The sequence below is a fragment of the Pinus tabuliformis genome, chromosome 8, assembly GCF_031772625.1.
Source record: "Pinus tabuliformis cultivar Carrire ecotype Pingquan chromosome 8, CPIR1, whole genome shotgun sequence".
In the NCBI taxonomy this organism is placed as follows: Eukaryota; Viridiplantae; Streptophyta; class Pinopsida; order Pinales; family Pinaceae; genus Pinus; species Pinus tabuliformis.
In genome coordinates this window covers 1,116,220,207-1,116,238,522 of record NC_142294.1, presented here as the reverse complement: position 1 = coordinate 1,116,238,522, position 18,316 = coordinate 1,116,220,207, and the positions used below count along the sequence as shown (strand labels likewise).

Here is an 18,316-nt window from a genome sequence, read left to right as displayed (position 1 = left end):
TGCAGCCGAGTTGTTTTTCAGGGAGGTATTTCAGCTACATGGTCTCCCCGAGGCCATAGTTAGGGACAGAGATAGCAGGTTTATGGGGAGATTTTGGCAAGAGTTGTTATGCCTGGTGGGGACTGAGCTCACACCTAGTACCATCTACCATTTGCAAACAGATGGTTAGACCGAGATCGTGAACAAATTGCTGGAAGGTTACCTGTGCAATTATGTTACTGGGTAGCAGCGTGCATGGGTGAAGTGGCTTCATCTAGGAGAGTATTGTTACAACACCACCCACCACATGTCTATAGGTATGTCTCCATTTTGTGCCTTGTATAGTTACGATACTTTGACTTTTGCTAACATGGTTTTTGGAGACAGTAGGGCCAAAAGATTGGATCCAAGAGAGCCAAGAAATCCTTAGCGCTCTCAAGGACAATTTGCAAATAGCCCAGAACTAGCAGAAAATATATGCAGACAGGGGTAGAGTAGAGAGACACTTTGAAGTTGGGGATTTAGTCTTTCAAAGACTCTAACCCTACAGGCAGTCCACTCTTAAGCAAAAGGGAGCAAAATAATTGAAGCCACGTTTTTATGGACCCTACAGAGTGATTAGACGAGTTGGAGAGGTGGCATACGAGCTAGAGCTCCCACCCGAGAGCAAAGTGCACAACGTATTCCACATCTCTTGCCTGAAAAATGCATTGGGGCAGCAGGTCACAATAGCCACCAAGTTACTGCCACTAGATGATGAGGGGCATTTGATTCTGGTACTGCAGGCCATATTGGAGGTGAGGGAAAGGAAACGCGGTAGCAAGATCATCAAGGAGTATCTTGTTCAGTGGAAGGGGTTGTCAGAGGAGGACGTTGCATGCGAGGGAGAACACATATTACAGAAGCCAGCGCTACAATTGCTTGAGGACAAGCAACATTTGGGAGGAGAGGACTATAATGTTCCCTCCAATTAAATTTTATTAAGGCAACCACACAATTTTGCAAATTTGGAGAGTTAGGCAAATTTTGGGCAAACATTAGAGGATGGGAGAAAATTTAGAAATTAGTGGAGTGTGGGGGCCACCCCCAGAGAGAGAAATTCAAACTCCTTGGAGGCAAGTCGAATTGGAGGGAGAAGAAGGCAAAGGGGGTCGAATTGATGGGGCCTACAAGGGAAAGGAGGCAGCCAAGATAAATAGGAGGGAGCAACCAATTTTGGGAATTTTTTCCAATTTGATAACTGAACTCTTGTACGCATGAGCTGCTGAGCCAAGTCTACACCGTGTTGTTCAGCACACGAGGTTTCCAAGCGGGAATCTCAACTCTTTCTTTGGTGGATTTCAAGTGCAATCCCTAGGAGAATTTAACACACATTTTGGGAGCTGGTCCGGAGGCAATTTCAAGCATTTACAGCAAATTTTGTGGGAAGACTGGGCGCAGAAGAGGAAATCGCACCCCTTGGGAGAATCATCTTCAGTGTAGATCAGATTCCAGGCTTTTGAGGGCTTTTCCCCTTGGGATTTTGCTGGAGGTTAGTGGTGTTTTGCAGGCCTGAATTTGGGGGAATTTCTGGGAGTGAATTGCGCAATTTCTGGGCATGCACCGAGGGTCACTGGCTGGCCTGCACAGGGGTTAGGAGGTAAGGAGAAATTGGTGCAGGTGGGAGCTGGAGGAATAAGGGGAATTTCAGGAGAAATTGGTAGGGATTTTGGCGTGGCTTTGGGAGATTTTGGGGCAGAATCTACAACAATTTCTGGTGGTGCGTACTAGCAAGGAGAGTGGGCATTTTTGCCCTATTTTGTGGGTATTCCAGAGCTTGGGAGTTGGGCTGAAATCTTTCTGGGTTTTGCTGGAGTTGGCATGGGGAGCTCATGACTAAAATCTCAGAATTTTTGGAACTGTTTAGAGGGCAGAAAGTGCAGTTCACCTACAGCAGCAGCAGCATTTTCTGGGCCAGTGCAGTCTTTGGAGAGGGGTGTATTCAGCACTGGGCTTCACTATCTCCACCTGGGTTTTGCCTTGCTTGCAGTAGCAAGCCCAGGTTTCTCTATTATCACTTGATGTAGTCCATTTTGCTTCAATAATAAAATGGCTCAGCTTTTGGAAATTATTCTGGGTGTTCAATGATGTGTTTTGCATGTATGTGTATTTTGGTTGCATGTTCATGATCTTGGTTTGTTTATTACTTCATATTTCCACTAGGAATATTACATTGATATTTACAAGATAAAATGAGCACAAACAATCATTAAAGAAAGTGATTATCAATTTTAGTATAATATTCTCAAATTCATCCAAACTTCTGTTAAGAAGAAACCCAGATGTACAAGTTTGTATATGTTTCTAGTAAAAATGCATTTGAATCTCCACTTCTTGCGAAATACCTATCTATGAAGTAGAGTAACCAATGCTCGTCAAACTTTCATTGCCTCTTAATTTTCTTGAAAATGCCAATCTTACATTGAAAAGAATAAAGGAGTTGAAGATTATTTCTATATGCTGTGTTTGAGTTGATATTTACCTCATAAAAAAGCTTTGCAGCATATAGAGTAGATAATGGTGTTTGCTCTGCGGTTTTCAACACAACAGTATTTCCACAAGCGAGTGCTGGACCAATTTTCCAAGCAAACATAGGAATGGGGAAATTCCAGGGAACAATTTGTCCTGCCACTCCAATAGGTTCATGCAAGGTGTGGACATTATAAGGTCCGTCTGCTGGAACTGTTAATCCATGGATCTTATCAGCCCAACCTGTAATGCATAAAAAAAAAAGCTAAATATTTCGGAGAAAAACAGGAAGCATCCAGGGACAATTCGTTGTAGATCAAGGGACTACAACCACGAAATAAAGCATATTAATATTGAGTCTTGATAATAGACTAATGTGATTACAGGATATGAGAGCCTAATGATTCATGGCTACGCATAGACTAGACACAACTTCAATCTAAACAAATCCTTTTTGTGAAGTGGGGCGAATAAAAGTAGTATAAAAATGATCTATCCATTCTCCACTTTTTAGATATAGATGAATTCAATGAACATATACTGAAAACGAAACAAAAAAGAATAAGTATGCAAGGAATTTAACCTGCATAGTATCTCATTATCCTTGCCAATACTGGTACATCAATATTGCGTGCTTGCTCAATAGGTTTCCCACCGTCCCATGCATCTAGATATGCAATTTCATCACTGTGCTTTTCTGCTAGATCTGCAAAGCGGTACATTATACATGACCTCTCCTGAAACACCGATGTTATGAATGTTATAAGAGACCAAACTGGTTTTGAATTACAGTTCAAAATTCAGCATGTCGCACGTCTTTAGCTGGGAGTAAATTAAAAGAAATGATAGGAAGTGACCTGGGTTAATAAAAACTCATGCAGACAAATTAAACCAGACGTATTTAGCTTTAAAAAATATATTTATTTCATTGACTTTAATTTCTTGTGGTATTATTTAAAAGTCCTGCGCCATAAGGGATATTCTGAATTCAATATTTTGGAATACAATGTAAGATAATGCAGGCAACAATGTAGCTTAAACATTTAATAGGAATTGGACATAATATGTTTTTCATGTCTACATTCATATAAATAAGTTTGGTGTAATTTTTCTTATCAATATGGCAGTTTTGTCTCCTAGTTGCACTTTAAATGAAATGATATTTTAATTTTAAGGTCCACCAGATTAAAAATAGTTTATTAGTTTTTTGTTTTTAGCTTTTAGCTTTTTGCAATTTAATCTTTTTCCGATTCAAATTGATAATGCGCTGACCCAACCTTCCAACAATCCCAGGACTAAAAAACAATGCCAAGAAACTGATGCTAACGTGTTCTCATAACTTTCTCTGATATCTTTGAAAATCCCCTGACTAAAAAACAATGCCAAGAAACTGATGCTAACGTGTTCTCATAACTTTCTCTGATATCTTTGAATGTCCAGATTGACTCAGCCACCAGATCACTTCTTCCAACCATTACCCACTATGTCAAGAAAGTGATGCTAACATGTTCTTATAACTTTCTCTGATATATTTGAATGTGCAGATTAACTCAGCCACCAGATCACTTCTCCCCACCATTGCCCACTGTCACGTGTTCACAATTATCCCACCAGGCATGCATACCTGCAAACAAGCTTCCAAGTTCCCACATATATGAATGAATGCATGAACTGTAATCAGATTGAAATAAAAAAAGCACGTCTGCTTCAAAAAGACGATGAGACTGAATCACAGAAGGATATTAAGCAGGTCCATGCCAGTTTCCATGTGTTCAGCTTCCCGAGAGGATTTTGAAAGACAGTGCCAAGATTTCAGAGGCACGTAAACAGGCCAAGAGATTGAAAACATAATGGTGTGTCTTTGGGAGGATGCAGAGCATCATGAGTGATAGAACCCTGAACGCTGTGGGTTTCTCAGAATATAGCATTATTGTGCAAGAGTATAATGTCACTTTTCGAGTAATAGATACGGGAGGTCGACTTAGTGGCTTATCTGATTCTTGTAGGCTATAGTCGAAATAAGGCGATCCATTAATTTAATTATTTAATGTCATTTCTAAGTTGATGTTGAGTAATTAAATTAAAAAGGGTGTTATTTTATGAACCATAGTATTTTTTTTTATGAACAATGATATTACAATGAAAAAATTATAAAAAAAAAATATTAGAGATCACTAAGATATGAACTGGTTATTTGTGAATTTGGAGAGCCCTTGTAACTTTGATGTGCAGAGGTGAAACCCTCTGTAAATTAAATCAGGTTAGGGGTTGAGACTAATCCACCTAGCTGGTTAAGATTGATTTCGGTGTGAAACATTTCAACCCTAGCCGATCCAAAGGAAGAATCATTCATATTCTTCATTGGCATTTAACAAGAAAAAGAAGACTGATTTTGCCAGAGATCGTGGAGCTTGGAGACAGCCAATTTATCCATTGTAACAGTTCCAGGATTTTTCTAGGCAGACCGAATTCATCTTGAGAAGGTCGGATTAATTTTGGTAGGCCGAATTCTATCTGGGTGGCTGAATATCTTGTGGACGCCAAATTTCTCTGTGGGAGGCCGAACCGAAATTACCTAGAGAAGCTGAATTAGATGAGGAAGGCAGAATTCATACTAGAGGACAAGTTCTATTGTGGAGCCTCAAGTTATTAAAGGAGGCTGAAGCCGAGATCTTCATTGTGGTGGTCGTAGGTGGTTCGAAACACATCGACCTTAAAACAACGATGTACTTTATCCAGAAAAGATTTTGCTTAATTAAAGGAGGCCGAGTCCTTTAGCTGGGAGATCAGATTCTATTTGGAGGACAGAATCAATTGCTGGCAGCATTTCCAGCAATTGCTTGTGGGCAGACTTGTTCTGAAGATGTCGAATTATTCCTTGGACGGCTGAGATATTGAGGGAGCCATGTTGGTGCTGGAGTAGCCAAATTTTTCCTAGGAGATTTGATTTATTGAGGAGGCTGAGTTATTTCTGAAGAGGTCGAGTTCTTCCCGAGGGCCGAATTGATTTAAAAGGAGCCAACAGTGCGTTGAAGCAGGCCCCAGGTTCCAGAAATAAATTTACATGTAGCTACTTTATTTGATTTAATGAAATTTGGCTGGAGCATTTGATGAATTTGCTAAGTAAAATTAATTAGCAATGGTGTCTTAATTTTATTATATAATGTCTCTCATTGTTTGCATGTAAAGTGTTTGAATAAATATTTGTTGGCAAAGTGTTTGTATAAACCCCTGAAGAAAAAATTTCAAAATTTTGAAAATTAAACCAGTAATTCTAGTAGGGGATATTATAGTTATATCAGAGGTAGTTTTCCTGCGAACCTGTGAGTCTATGCTACTTTGATGAAATCGAAGGATAGAGCATACGTCACTTATAGGAGACAGAGAAAGGGAAGAGACCTCCCTCATTCAAAATCAGAAGGAGAAGAAGAAATGGGTGACAAAAATGAACAACAACTTGGAAGCATTATGAATGCCTTAAATGACTTGGTAAGAGGGCAGCAAGAGTTGGTGCAGGTTATTACTCAATCTATGGCAAACATTTAGGGGAACCAACATAATGCCAATACCAGCAGAGCAGGAGGGTCAAATGGTCACAATGGGAGTCACGCTGAGGGAAGCCACACCCATATTCCATCTCAAAACAATCCTCAAACATCATGAAGAGTGTCACCTAGGCCCTTACTACCAAAATTCTTAGAAGAACAGCAAGTAGAAAACCAAGGGCAGCCACGGCCAGGCGAATGGTTTCCTGACTATCTAAGGGAGTATCAAGCGCTAGGGGACGAATTTCATGCAGCTATGTCCTTGCAAGATTTCTGCACTACTAAATACAGGAACAGGCCTAGAGAGTTCAATAAGGGTCCCCAAAATTATGAACTCCCAAGGAAATTGGGGAAGTTATCCATTCTTTCTATTGATGGATCATCTAGTTACATTGCCAAGGCATGGGTACAGAAATTGGACACATACCTCCAACTCAACCCTATGACAAAGATTGAAGCCATTAAGTTTGCAACACTGCATTTGGAGGGAGAAGCTCATGAATGGTGGTACCATAGGCTAGTTACATTGGGGCATTCTAGCATCTCTACTTACTTGGAGTTCACAAAGAGGTTGGGTTAAGGCATTCAAACCAGGTTCCTTACAAGACGCTATCATTAGAATAGGGGATATGGAGGACGCAGTAATCAAGAGTAAAGTCACTTCCAAACCCTTCCATCCTCAAAAGAACAAAGGCAAGAAGCCCCTCCAGAAGGGGTGGCTTGAAAAATACTCGATGGATGATGAGATCCAAAAGGAGTTAAGAAGGAAGAAACTTTGCTTTAATAGGTGCATGGGAAAAGGAAAGGTACATTACATAGAGGTGCTTTTAGACAATGATGAAGAAGAAGCAAGATCAACTCGAGACGATGAGCATAGCAGTAGAGATGAGGAACCACCATGGGTGCAAGCTAAAGGTGGCACTATAGAAAACCTCTCATGTGTTCCTAGATATAATACCTTCAAGGTCAGAGGAATCGTATACGGACTACGAGTCACTATTCTAGTCGATGATGGGTCAATCCAAACTTTATTGACTCAACTTTGGTAGCTAGGAGAGGCATTCCAATAGAATATTTTGAGGGGTTCGATGTGGAGGTGGATGATGGTTATGGTATGACCTGCACTAAAAGGGTTCCACAGTTGGAGCTAAAGATGGGAAAGTACTCACTCATGGATGATTTCTATGTGGTAGAGTTGGGCAACACCAACCTTGTATTAGGTATCTAGTGGCTTATATCTATAGGGAAGCACTGGAAGGACTACCAGACAATGGAGATGAAGTTGACTACAGCGAATGGCAAGAAAGTGATTATGATGGGAATGACCAATGGTGCCCCTTTGTTGATTTTTGTAGCATCGAATGTGTTCTAGCCACGAAACTTTGTGGAGAGGCTAGAATACATGTATTCTCCAAAACCCATAAATCGTTTCTGGAAATTCCACCTAGAGATGACTTAATTAAAATAATTAATCTTTTTTTTAATGGTGCCTAAGTCTAAACTTAGGAAAACTGATTAATTAAAGGGTATTAATTAAGTCATGGTGAGAATCTTCTAGAAGAAGACATGGATCGATTTCTAGTTAATCTTAGCCATCGATTATGTTTTAATCTTGGTCGTTGAAGCCTCAACGAGAGATTATAAGAAGAAATTCGATGGGGGTTGGAGAACACACTTGGAGCCACCAGGAATTCGATATTGCTGGGAAATCGAACTCCAGAGTAGCAATTGTGTGTTGTCGGAGGTGATTCAATAGTTTCAAAGCAATGAGAGAGGGGCAGGGATAGTAAGGCCGGAAGGAAGTTTTTCCAGTCCGGTGAGTGCATAGCAGAGAGACAACATACTCCACAGAGAGGTTGATGCAGTGCAGAGAGGCAGTGCAGAGCTTTAGAGGGAGATCCGTATTTTGCTGAGGAGAAGTCGAGATTCAGTGGCAGGAGCCGGAGTGGGAGCCCGGAGGCCAGAAGATCAAGTTTCCAAAGTAGCAGTTGATCAGCGAAGTGAGAGAGACGTTGGTCCAAGCAAGGCTGACGCAGAGACAGCGCAGAGGCAGCAAAGAGCAACTCATCTTGAGCTAAGGTCAGTGTTGGATCACCAGTGGAAGTGAGATTTTCTCACTAGACTTCTGTCAGTCATTTTCTCCATATGGAAAGCTAGATTTGAGCTTCCATAGATTTGTACTCAGATTTACTACTGCATAATAATAAAACCTTCAGTTGCTGCATTGGTTTTCCCTAGTTGGGTTTTCCAGGGACATTGGTCCAAAAATAATGGTGTTTTATTGTGTGTGTGCATTTATTCTGCCAGTATTTTTATTTCTTCCGCAGTATTGTATTTGTGAAAGCTGCAGTGTATATGTTTCGATATTTGCCATAGGAAACTGCAAGTAATTTGTTTGATTAATTTAACAAATAGAGGAAACATTATCAGTTGTTGCAGTAGTATTCGGGGTCACCGAATTTTCACATGGTATCGAAGCACAGATTGTAAGTCGAAGAGCTCAGCGCAGAAGGAAGGAGGCAGTTTGAATCTCTGCAGAAGCAGCAGTTCGAAACCCTCTAAGGCAACGCAATCCCTTGGGCTAAGAGGGTTAGTTTTTGAGGAAATTTATTTCTCTGAGAGAGTCGACAGAGAAACTAAAGTTTCCAAATAATTTTCCAGAGGCAAAGGGAGTAACAGCAGTTTCCTTGCAGAGCATATCTTCAGTTGGGATGCAAATTTTGCAGTAGTTTGCTAGTGCAAATAGCATCAGGAGAAAGGAAGAACACACACTGAGGGAATTATTTCCTCAGGGAACTTCTAACCCAGAAGTTCGAATTTTCCTAATAGAGCAATAGTAGTTGTGTGTAGAATTTCTCACTCCAGAAGGGAGTGCAAATAGCTGGGCAACAACTGCGCAGAGGAGAAGAGGAGGAATTCGACATTTTTCAGAGATGGCATCAGCAGGGCTAAGAGATCAAGATCAGTTGGAGGGAGCCTCCAACTATGTCATCTGGAAGGCTATAATTTCCTGCCTTCTAGATGAACATGATCTCAAGACTTATATCGATAGTGTGGTAGTTGTACCCGCAGATGCAGATCTGCTTAAGAAGTACAAGAAGGAGATGGCGAAAGCAAAGAGGCTGATTCTCGATGGAGTTCGAGATCACGTGGTATCTCACATAGCTGACAAAGATAATGCCTAGCAAAGGTGGGAGGCACTTGCTACGCTATATGAGGGATCTTCTGAGGAGCGGAAGATGTATCTTGAGGAGAAGTTGAGATGCACGAGGATGCAGAAAGGGGAGTTTATAGACCCGTTCCTTACTAGGCTTCAGAATGTCCAGGACTAGCTGTCTTCAGTAGGGTCAACGCCCCAGCCTACAAAATTAGTGCAGTTAGCTCTGAACAACATTTCCGAAGAATGGCAAGTTTTCGTCCAGAGTATATTGGGGAGAGAAAAGCTGCCAGATTGGGATCGTGTGTGGATTGATCTGCAACAGGAGGAGATGAGGCGAGATTTGGTGAAAAGCACCATCACTAGCAGCAGCAGCAGGAGATTTGGTGAAAAGCACCATCACTAGCAGTAGCAGCAGCAGCAGTGGGACAAAGCAAGCAAAGGAAGAGGAAGATGTGGCCCTCGCATCAAAGGGGCAGCAAGAGCAACACAAGAGGAAGAAGGACATTTTCAAGGTGAAATGCTTCAGATGTGGTGAGCTTGGCCACTACAGCACTCAATGTCCTCTCAGAAAGAAGGACAAGGAGGAGAAGCAGGATCAGCAGGTTGCATCTGCGAAGATTGACAGGTTGTCCTCCAGATTGGAGGAAGAGTTTGCCATGATCACCGAGATACCTCCAGGAGTGAGGTGGGGTGATTTGGTTTTGTAGCCCCAGAGAACTACAGGTTGGGCAGGTTTCTTGAGGAGCTCCACCTCATGAATCAATATTTTGCTATGGGAGCCCAAAACATGCAGTAACGGGATGGATCAGTGGCAGTTGGTGCAGTCAGGTGCCAGAGTGATAGGTGCAATAGCTAGTAGCAGGTCAGAACTGGGCAGCACAGAGCAGAGTTGGCAGCAGTGCAGTTGGCACAGAGTAGAGTCAGCGGCAACCTAGAGGCTTCAGTGACAACGCAGAGTCTAGCAGCAGTCAAGACTCAGGTGACAGATGCATCATACTGACCATAGTTGGTTCAGTACTTTGGATGTTTTTCCGTTGCAGTTGCAGCAGCAGCAGATGGAGAGGGAGTTGCAGTGCAGATGCAGTGTTGGCAGCAATTTAGCAAGGCCAGCTGTAGCACGGATGCAACGATTATCAGAGTTGCACAATAGTTGGTGGGCAGCAGCAGCCTAACATCAACAGCGTAATAGGAGGTGGTGCAGAAATAGGGTGTTGCTTCAGTGAGTTGCAGCGCTAGAACACATTCCTCGCTAAGAGGGAGTGTTGAATTTTTTAGCATCAGATGTGTTCTAGGCACGAAACTTTGTGGAGAGGCTAGAATACATGTATTCTCCAAAACCCGGAAATCGTTTCTGAAAATTCCACCTAGATACGACTTAATTAAAATAATTAATCTTTTCTTTAATGGTGCCTAAGTCTAAACTTAGGAAAAATGATTAATTAAAGGGTATTAATTATGTCATGGTGAGAATTTTCTAGAAGAAGATAGAGATCGATTTCTAATTAATCTTAGCCATTGATTATGTTTTAATCTTGGTCGTTGAAGCCTCACAGAGAGATTATAAGAAGAAATTCGATGGGGGTTGGAGAACACACTTGAAAGTTGAAGCCACCAGCAATTCGATATTGCTGGGAAATCAAACTCCAGAGTAGCAGCTGTGTGTTGCTGGAGGTGATTCAGTAGTTTCGAAGCAGTGAGAGAGGGGCAGGGATGTAAGGTCAGAATGAATTTTTTCCAGTCCGATGAGTGCATAGCAGAGAGACAGTGTACTCCACAGAGAGGCTGACGCGATGCAAAGAGGCAGCACAAAGCTTCAAAGGGAGATCCATATTTTGCTGAGCCAGAGTGGGAGCCCGGAGGCCAGAAGATCGAGTTTCCAGAGCAGCAGCTGATCAGCAGAGTGAGATAGACATTGGTCCAAGCAAGGCTAACACAAATCTGCATAGAGTGACGTATAGGCAGCGCAGAGGCAATAAGGAGCAACCCATCTTGAGCTAAGGTCAGTGTCGAATCACCGATGGAAGTGATATTTTCTCACTAGACTTCTGTCAGTCATTTTCTCTATATGGAAAGCTAGCTTTGAGCTTCCATAGATTTGTACTCGGATTTACTACTGCATAATAATAAAACCCTCAGTTGTTGCACCGGTTTTCCCAAGTTGGCCTTTTTCGGGGACATTGATCCAAAAATAACGGTGTTTTATTGTGTGTGCATCTATTCTTCCAGTGTTTTTATTTCTTCCGCAGTATTGTAATTGTGAGGCTATAGTGTATATGTTTCGATATTTTCCATAGGAAACTACAAGTAATTTGTTGGATTAATTTAACAAATAGAAGAAACATTATCAGTTGCTGCAGTAGGATTTGGGGTCACCAAATTTTCACACCCTTAAGTTGTTACAGTCAAATAAACGGAGAGTATATTTAGGGATGGTGACATATCTTGGGCAATAGAGTGTTTGGTTACATCAAAGAGACCTTCAGATAGCAGTGGGCATTATCATACATATATTCAATCATTGTTGGATAAACATAACAAGGTCTTCCAAAATATTCCACTAGGGAGACCTCCTGATAGGGGCTTTGAGCATACCATCGAGCTAGAATTGGGGGCAAAGCCAATGATAACCACTCCATATAAGCACCCCAAGAAGTTCAAGGAGGAGATCAAAAAAATGATCAAGGAACTATTAGAAATGGGGCACATCAGACCTAGTTCCATCCCATTCACTTCATCAGTTGTATTGGTTAAAAAGAAGGATGGAACCATGAGGATATGCATTGACTATTGGGCCTTGAACAAGAAGAAAATTAAAACAGGTACCCTATACCCAGGATCAATTAGTTGTTGGATGAGCTGCATGGGGCAATCTACTTTTGGAAGATTGATCCTCAATCTGGGTATCATTAGATCAAGGTCAAAGAATAGGATGTACACAAGACTACTTTTTGGTGTCACTATGGGCACCATGAGTTCCTGGTCATACTATTGGGGTTGACCAATGCACCTACCACTTCATGAATCACATTTTCAATAGGCAGTTGCATAAATTCCTACTGGTGTTCTTTGATTATCTTCTTTTCTACAATCAATCATTAAATGACCACTTTAGACATCTGGATGAGGTATTGAGTATATTGGAGGAGCAATCACTATATGCTATGGAATCAAAATGTAAATTTTGCACGACAAAGCTTTTATATTTGGGCCATGTGATTAGTGCACGAGGTGTATAGGTACATCAGGAGAAGATTTGGGCCATATTAGATTGGCTAACACTAATGACCCTTATAGAGCTACGAGGATTCATGGGATTGTGCAGTTACTACAGGCACTTTGTTAAGGGGTTCTCGCAGTTGGTTGCACCCTAACCAGATTTAACAAAGAAAGGGGCATTTAGATGGACAAGGGAAGCTCAACAGAGATTCAACAAGCTCAAGGAGATGAGCTCTTGCCCAATTTAGCATTAACAGATGTCACTCAACCTTTTGTGCTTGAGTTTGATGCTTTGGGAGAAGGTATAGCGGTCGTCTTGATGAAAAACAAACATCTAATAGCATTTGAGAGTCGGAAGCTCAAATTGCCGAAGAGGCTCTACTCCATCTATGATAAGGAGATGTTCGCCATCATGCATGCTTTGGCGAAATTCAAGCAATATTTGGTGGGTGGAAGATTCGTGGTTAAGACCGACCACCGCAATTTGCAGTATTCCCTTGAGCAAAAAGACTTGAACGAGAGATAGCAGAAGTGGGTAAGCAAAATACAAGCCTATGACGTCGACATTGAGTGTATTAATATCATTATCCAATTTTAAGGTCACGGCCAAGCCAGACACCAAATTGGTGTATGAGACCCCCTTGTTTGTGGGACAAGGGACCCACCTCCACACAACGATTTGACTGCTAAGTCTACAAAGGCATACATACTCTACCCGCTCTGGTTTTGAACTTGTGACCTCTTAGGAGGAAACACATGCTATTAACCATTAGGCCCACTCAAGCTATATATGAAGGGCAAGAAGAATGTTGTTGCAGATGCCCTTTCTAGGAAGCCAATATCATGCCCACTCATGGAGATTTATGTTGATTGGAAAGCACTCTTGTTGTTGGAATATTCCAAGAACAAGTTTGCTTGTTATTTAATGAATGGCCACAATCAAGATGACTAGTACAAAGTAGCGGGCAATATTATCTTTTATAAATAGAAGATCTACTTAGTCCCTAAGTACAAACTGAAGGAGAAGATTATGAGAGTTGTTCATGACTCACCATTGGCATGGCATCCGAGGTATTTCAAAACTTGCGGACAAATCAGAGAGAGGTTTCCTTGGAAGGGCCTTAAGGATGATGTACGGAGGCATGTGAGGGAGAGTATGACTTGTTTGGGGCAGTGTTTTAAAACCAGTCGGTCTGAACCGGTAACCGGTCAAATCGGTCGATTAGCTAGCCCACCGGATCAAACAAGCAGAAAAACCCGGTTTGACCCTTCATTTCGCCCAAAAAAGGGAAAAATTGATCCTAACCGACCGAGGATGGAACCGGTCGGTTCGCTGCCAAGGCCGCGGAGGACCCACACAGCGTGGTTTTCCAAGTTTGTAGGGTGTTTTGGAGGGAAAATAAGGGTTCTTTCCCTCCAAAAACACCCTCTCCAAGCCTTTAAAAGGAGCTCAACCCCCTCATTTGCCTCACACATCTCATTTGGAGTTTTTGTGAGTTTGATTAGGAGCTTGGAGAGTGTTGAGTTTTTGTTGGAGTAGTGGAACAGCAGAGAGTTTGAGCTAAGTAGTAGTCATCATGCCTCCAAAAGCCAAGGATACTGCATGGGCTCATTGTGATATGACTGATGGCAAAATGATCTGCAAATATTGCCAAAAATCTATTGGAGAGGGCATTAATAGGTTCAAGCAACACATGGCTGGGATAGGAGGCCATGTAAAGCCATGTGAAGCACCAAATGACTCAATAGGGCATATTAGGGTAGAATACCTTCAAAAATTTGAGACTCAAGTCACTGAACCAATAGAGAAGTTTGTGACTCAAGTAGTTGCAAAGTTTGGGAGTCGAGACTCAACCAATTGAGTTTGATCATGATGACTCATGAGAAATTTGAAGTGATAATGTTGATCACTATTATCGTATATGTAGACTTGTAGTAGGCCAATGGCCCCATAGTTTGTAGGCTTTGTTTTGCACTCTAGAGGCCATTTAGAGCCTCATCGCTTATGTATTTTGTCGATGATATGAATTGCACTCGGTGCCATTTTGATATATTCACCTTTACATGGTATATAAATGAGCAATATTGCATATTTTGTCTCTATTGGCTTGCAATCATGGTTTTAAATCTTAAAAATAGTTTTTTCATTAAAAAATAATTATTTAATGTTTTTTTTTTAAACTGGTTCATTTAAACCTGACTAGTCTCGATTCGACCGGTTTTGGTTTGAAACCCAGTTCATTAGGTGGACTGATCCGGTCACCAGTTCCGGTTTTTAAAACATTGGTTTGGGGCTCCAATCCAAATGATGATGAGAAGTCATAAGATATGATGATAAGAAATGATCTCCAATCTCCTTTTATAAGATTTCGTTGAGTTTTCTCCAAGCTTCTAGAACTCCTTTTAATATTATTTTATTGGTGAAGTCACTTTTTCCCTCTAAGTGACTTTTTGCCTCCTTTTAGTAAAAATGTTAATTTTAGGTATGTTTTATGCTAGAGCAATTTATTTCAATTTTCACAGTTGGCTCAATATCTTTTCCAGATAAGCAATCACATCAGCATTAAAGTAAACTACAGATAGAACATAAATATAAATCGCAGAAGACAAGTCAAGACAAGAGGACACAACCATGTAGCATCCAACCAAGATTAATCGCTGCATGAAGACATGTAGCATCCAACCATGTAGCTGCATCATACATAGTGTTGTACTATGCATCATATCATAATGCACCCTTTTTACATTATGTTGCATTGCTACCCATCACTGTATGTTGATAGCACTGTGTTGTACTATGTTTCTGTCCCATAATATGTCCAGCAACACTGAGTTATCAACCTGCCCAAATAGTCTACAATTAGGCCATGTTGTCACCTACAGCAATGTGGTATTATGACAGCAGTTAAAGTGATTGCAACTTGTTGATTTGGGGTAGCATCGGATGTGCTCTAGCCACGAAATTTGGTGGAGAAGTTGGGGCACATAAGATCTCCAATACCCAGAAAGGGTTTGGGCAGATTCTAAACAGATCAAGAGATATTAAAATAATTAATATTTTTAATGGAGTCCCTAAGTCTAAACTTATTAGGGAAAATAAAATATTAATGTGTATTAATATGAATCTGTGTTAGAGTGGTCCAAAAGACATCGATCAAGCCAGATCTAATCTTAGCTGTTGATTAGGGACTTAATCTTGGCCGTTGAGATGTCAACAAGAAAAGTACAAGAGGAGGCTTGAGGGTCACTTGGAGATCACACCAAAGTGATCAGTCATTCTATTCTCTAGAGCGGGGTTTGCTAAGAGAGATAGAATCAATGATTGGGAGAGCAGCTGAGGGGCATTGAGTACAGAGAAACAGAGAAGGCGGAGATTGTGTCGGGAGAGCAGCGCAGCAGCCAAGGAGAGTGATGTAGAGCCAGCAAGTGCTCACACAGGGCCACGCAGAGGCAGCCAAGTGTTGCGCAGAGCACTAGAGAGGCTAGCATGTCTGACGCAGAGGCCCAAAAAGCTGATGCAGGGCCTCCTAGGGCTGACGCAGGCAATGAAAGCCTAACGTAGGGCCAGCATGAGACAAAGAGGCGCTGACGCAGTCCAGATTAGGCAGACACTAAGGTTGCAGAGGAGTTTTGTGCTGAGGAGCTACAGGAAGGATTTTCCAGGGTTTCAACCAGGAGATTTCTCTCAAACTGTGAGGTATAGCTGCTAAGGAAATTCTTTGTTGGGTAGGCCAGTTTCGACACCCAGATTGTACTCTGATATTGCTTAATAAGAAAACCCTCAGATAGTTGCACCGGTTTTCCCGCATTGGGTTTTTCTATGGACATTGGTCCAAAAATAATGGTGTCATGTGGTGTGTTTGTTCTTGTTTCTTTTAGTTGCTAGTCTATAATATGTTGGCATGCACTGGTGTTTATTTTCAGTATTTACTTTGTAAATAACTTGTTAAAGAAAAAATAACAGGTAGGAATAAATCAGAAAAAGTGCATGAAGGGTTTCTAAACTATAAGTAAACTTAGAAACTTCAACATGGTATCAGAGCATGATTGCAGATCACAGGAGGACTAAGAGACATTAGCAGAGCAGAGCAATAGCAGCAGAAAACAACTATCCCGAGGTGACAGAAGTTGTTTCTAGCAGCACAGAAGCCAAGAAGTGTGACGCAGAGCCAGCCAGAGCCACGCAGAAGAAGTCGGGAGCTGCGCAGAGCCTCAAGGAGGCCAGCGTTGCTAACGCAGAGGGCCATAGGGTTGACGCAGGGCATCCCAGGGCTAACACAGAGCCAGCATGAGGCAAAGAGGCAGTTGCTGGAGTCTAGAAAGCTGTAGAAATATTGCAAAGTGGAGCTGGTGAGGTACTGTAGTCAGAATAGTACCTGACAAAACAGGGCCAAAGAAGTTGTTACCAAGGGTTTCTAGTCGAGGAACCTGGATCAGCAGTGCAGTTGCATAAGACGATCAGAGTAGGGGGCATCTCGACAAGTGGCAGAAGGATTTCTAGGAGGGAAATCAGGACTCAAAGGGAGTCCAGAAGAGAACTTCCAGACGAAAAGTAGAGACTCAGAGGAGTCAAACAGAGAACTTCCAAAAGGGAAGTAGAGGAGCGTCATGGCACTACACGGGGTAAGAGACCAGGATAGACTGGACGGAGCATCGAACTTCGTAGTCTGGAAGGCTAGAATCTTATCAGTGCTTGACAGGAATCGTGTCAAGAACTTCACCTTGAAGGTTATAGCTATCCCAGTCGACCCCAATGATAACGACAAGTACAAAGAGGCGATGGCAAGGGCCAAGTGCATTATCCTTGACGGGGTCAAGGATCATGTGGTACCACATATAGCCGAGAAGGAAACGGCAGTTGAGATGTGGGAGGCTCTCAAGAACCTGTACCAGCATACTTCTGTGCAGAAAAGAATGTTGCTCGAGAACCAGATGAGGTTGTATCAGATGAAGAAGGGTCAATCGATTGACACCTTCCTCGGAGGACTGAATGAGATCCGAGACCAGTTGACTACTATAGGAGCAACACTGAATCAGGAACTTATGGTGAGGACAACCGTGAATGTTGTCTCAGAAGATTGGGAAGTGTTTGTCCAGAGTATCCTGAGTAGAGGGACTCTCCTACCTTGGGACGAGATGTAGGCAACTCTTCGCCAGGAAGAGATCAAACAGCAGTCGAAGGCAGTTAGCAGCAGCAAAGGGATCAAGGTCAAGCAGGTGGAGGAGGATGTGGCCCTAACATCTGAGGGAAAGTAGAAGCGGAAGAAGAAAGATCTCTCCAAGATCAAGTGCTTCCACTGTGGGGAGATGGGTCATTATGCCACATAGTGCCCAAAGAAGAAGAGTAAGGGAGAGTTTTCCGAGACTAAGGCAGCGCCAGCATGTGCAGAGAAGGAAGTTTTGACAAACGATGACTGTGCCATGAGTGCACACGCACCACTTAAGCGGAAGTGGGGAGACATCGAGTTGTAGTCAGATGGACTATAGGCGATGAGGGGTAGGATCCTCGAGCTACCCAGCCTCTTGGATTAGACCTTGCTACGGGAGCCCTGTCGAAGAGTAGCAAGATTAGTTGAGTGCATAGAGACGGATGTGGATGGAGCGGCACAGAGAGCTACGGTGCAGGAGTCCTGAGACAACACAAAGCTAGCAGGCTACAGCAGTGCGAGAGGCACAGGAGTGTTGCACCAATGCAGGAAGGCACAAAGAGGTGTGCAACGATGCGAGATGCAGGGAGTTGTTGCAGCAGCGCAGAGGTCAGAGAGAGGGAGCACTTGTTAGCGGCAGAGGGAGCTTCAGCATCAGTGGGTGTTTCTAGCCCAACAGGGAGGTCAATTGGGAGATCAGTTACTTACTTCTCAGTAACTGAGTTGTAGTGCAGCAGTAGGTAGCACGATGCAACATGATA

General features: G+C 42.3%; 1 protein-coding gene across 6 annotated transcripts in view; it reads right to left on the bottom strand.

The window, feature by feature from the left end:
• LOC149239251 (benzaldehyde dehydrogenase, mitochondrial-like) overlaps positions 1-18,316 on the bottom strand; it is a 260,960-nt gene that overhangs the window by 231,138 nt on the left and 11,506 nt on the right. For all 6 annotated transcript variants that reach the window (XM_089373363.1, XM_089373364.1, XM_089373365.1 and 3 more), the window contains 2 exons: positions 3,071-3,224; positions 2,501-2,730 (listed from right to left, as the gene is read on the bottom strand). In XM_089373363.1, coding sequence (XP_089229489.1) covers positions 2,501-2,730; positions 3,071-3,224 — 384 coding nt within the window. The remainder of the gene's footprint in view (positions 1-2,500; positions 2,731-3,070; positions 3,225-18,316) is intronic.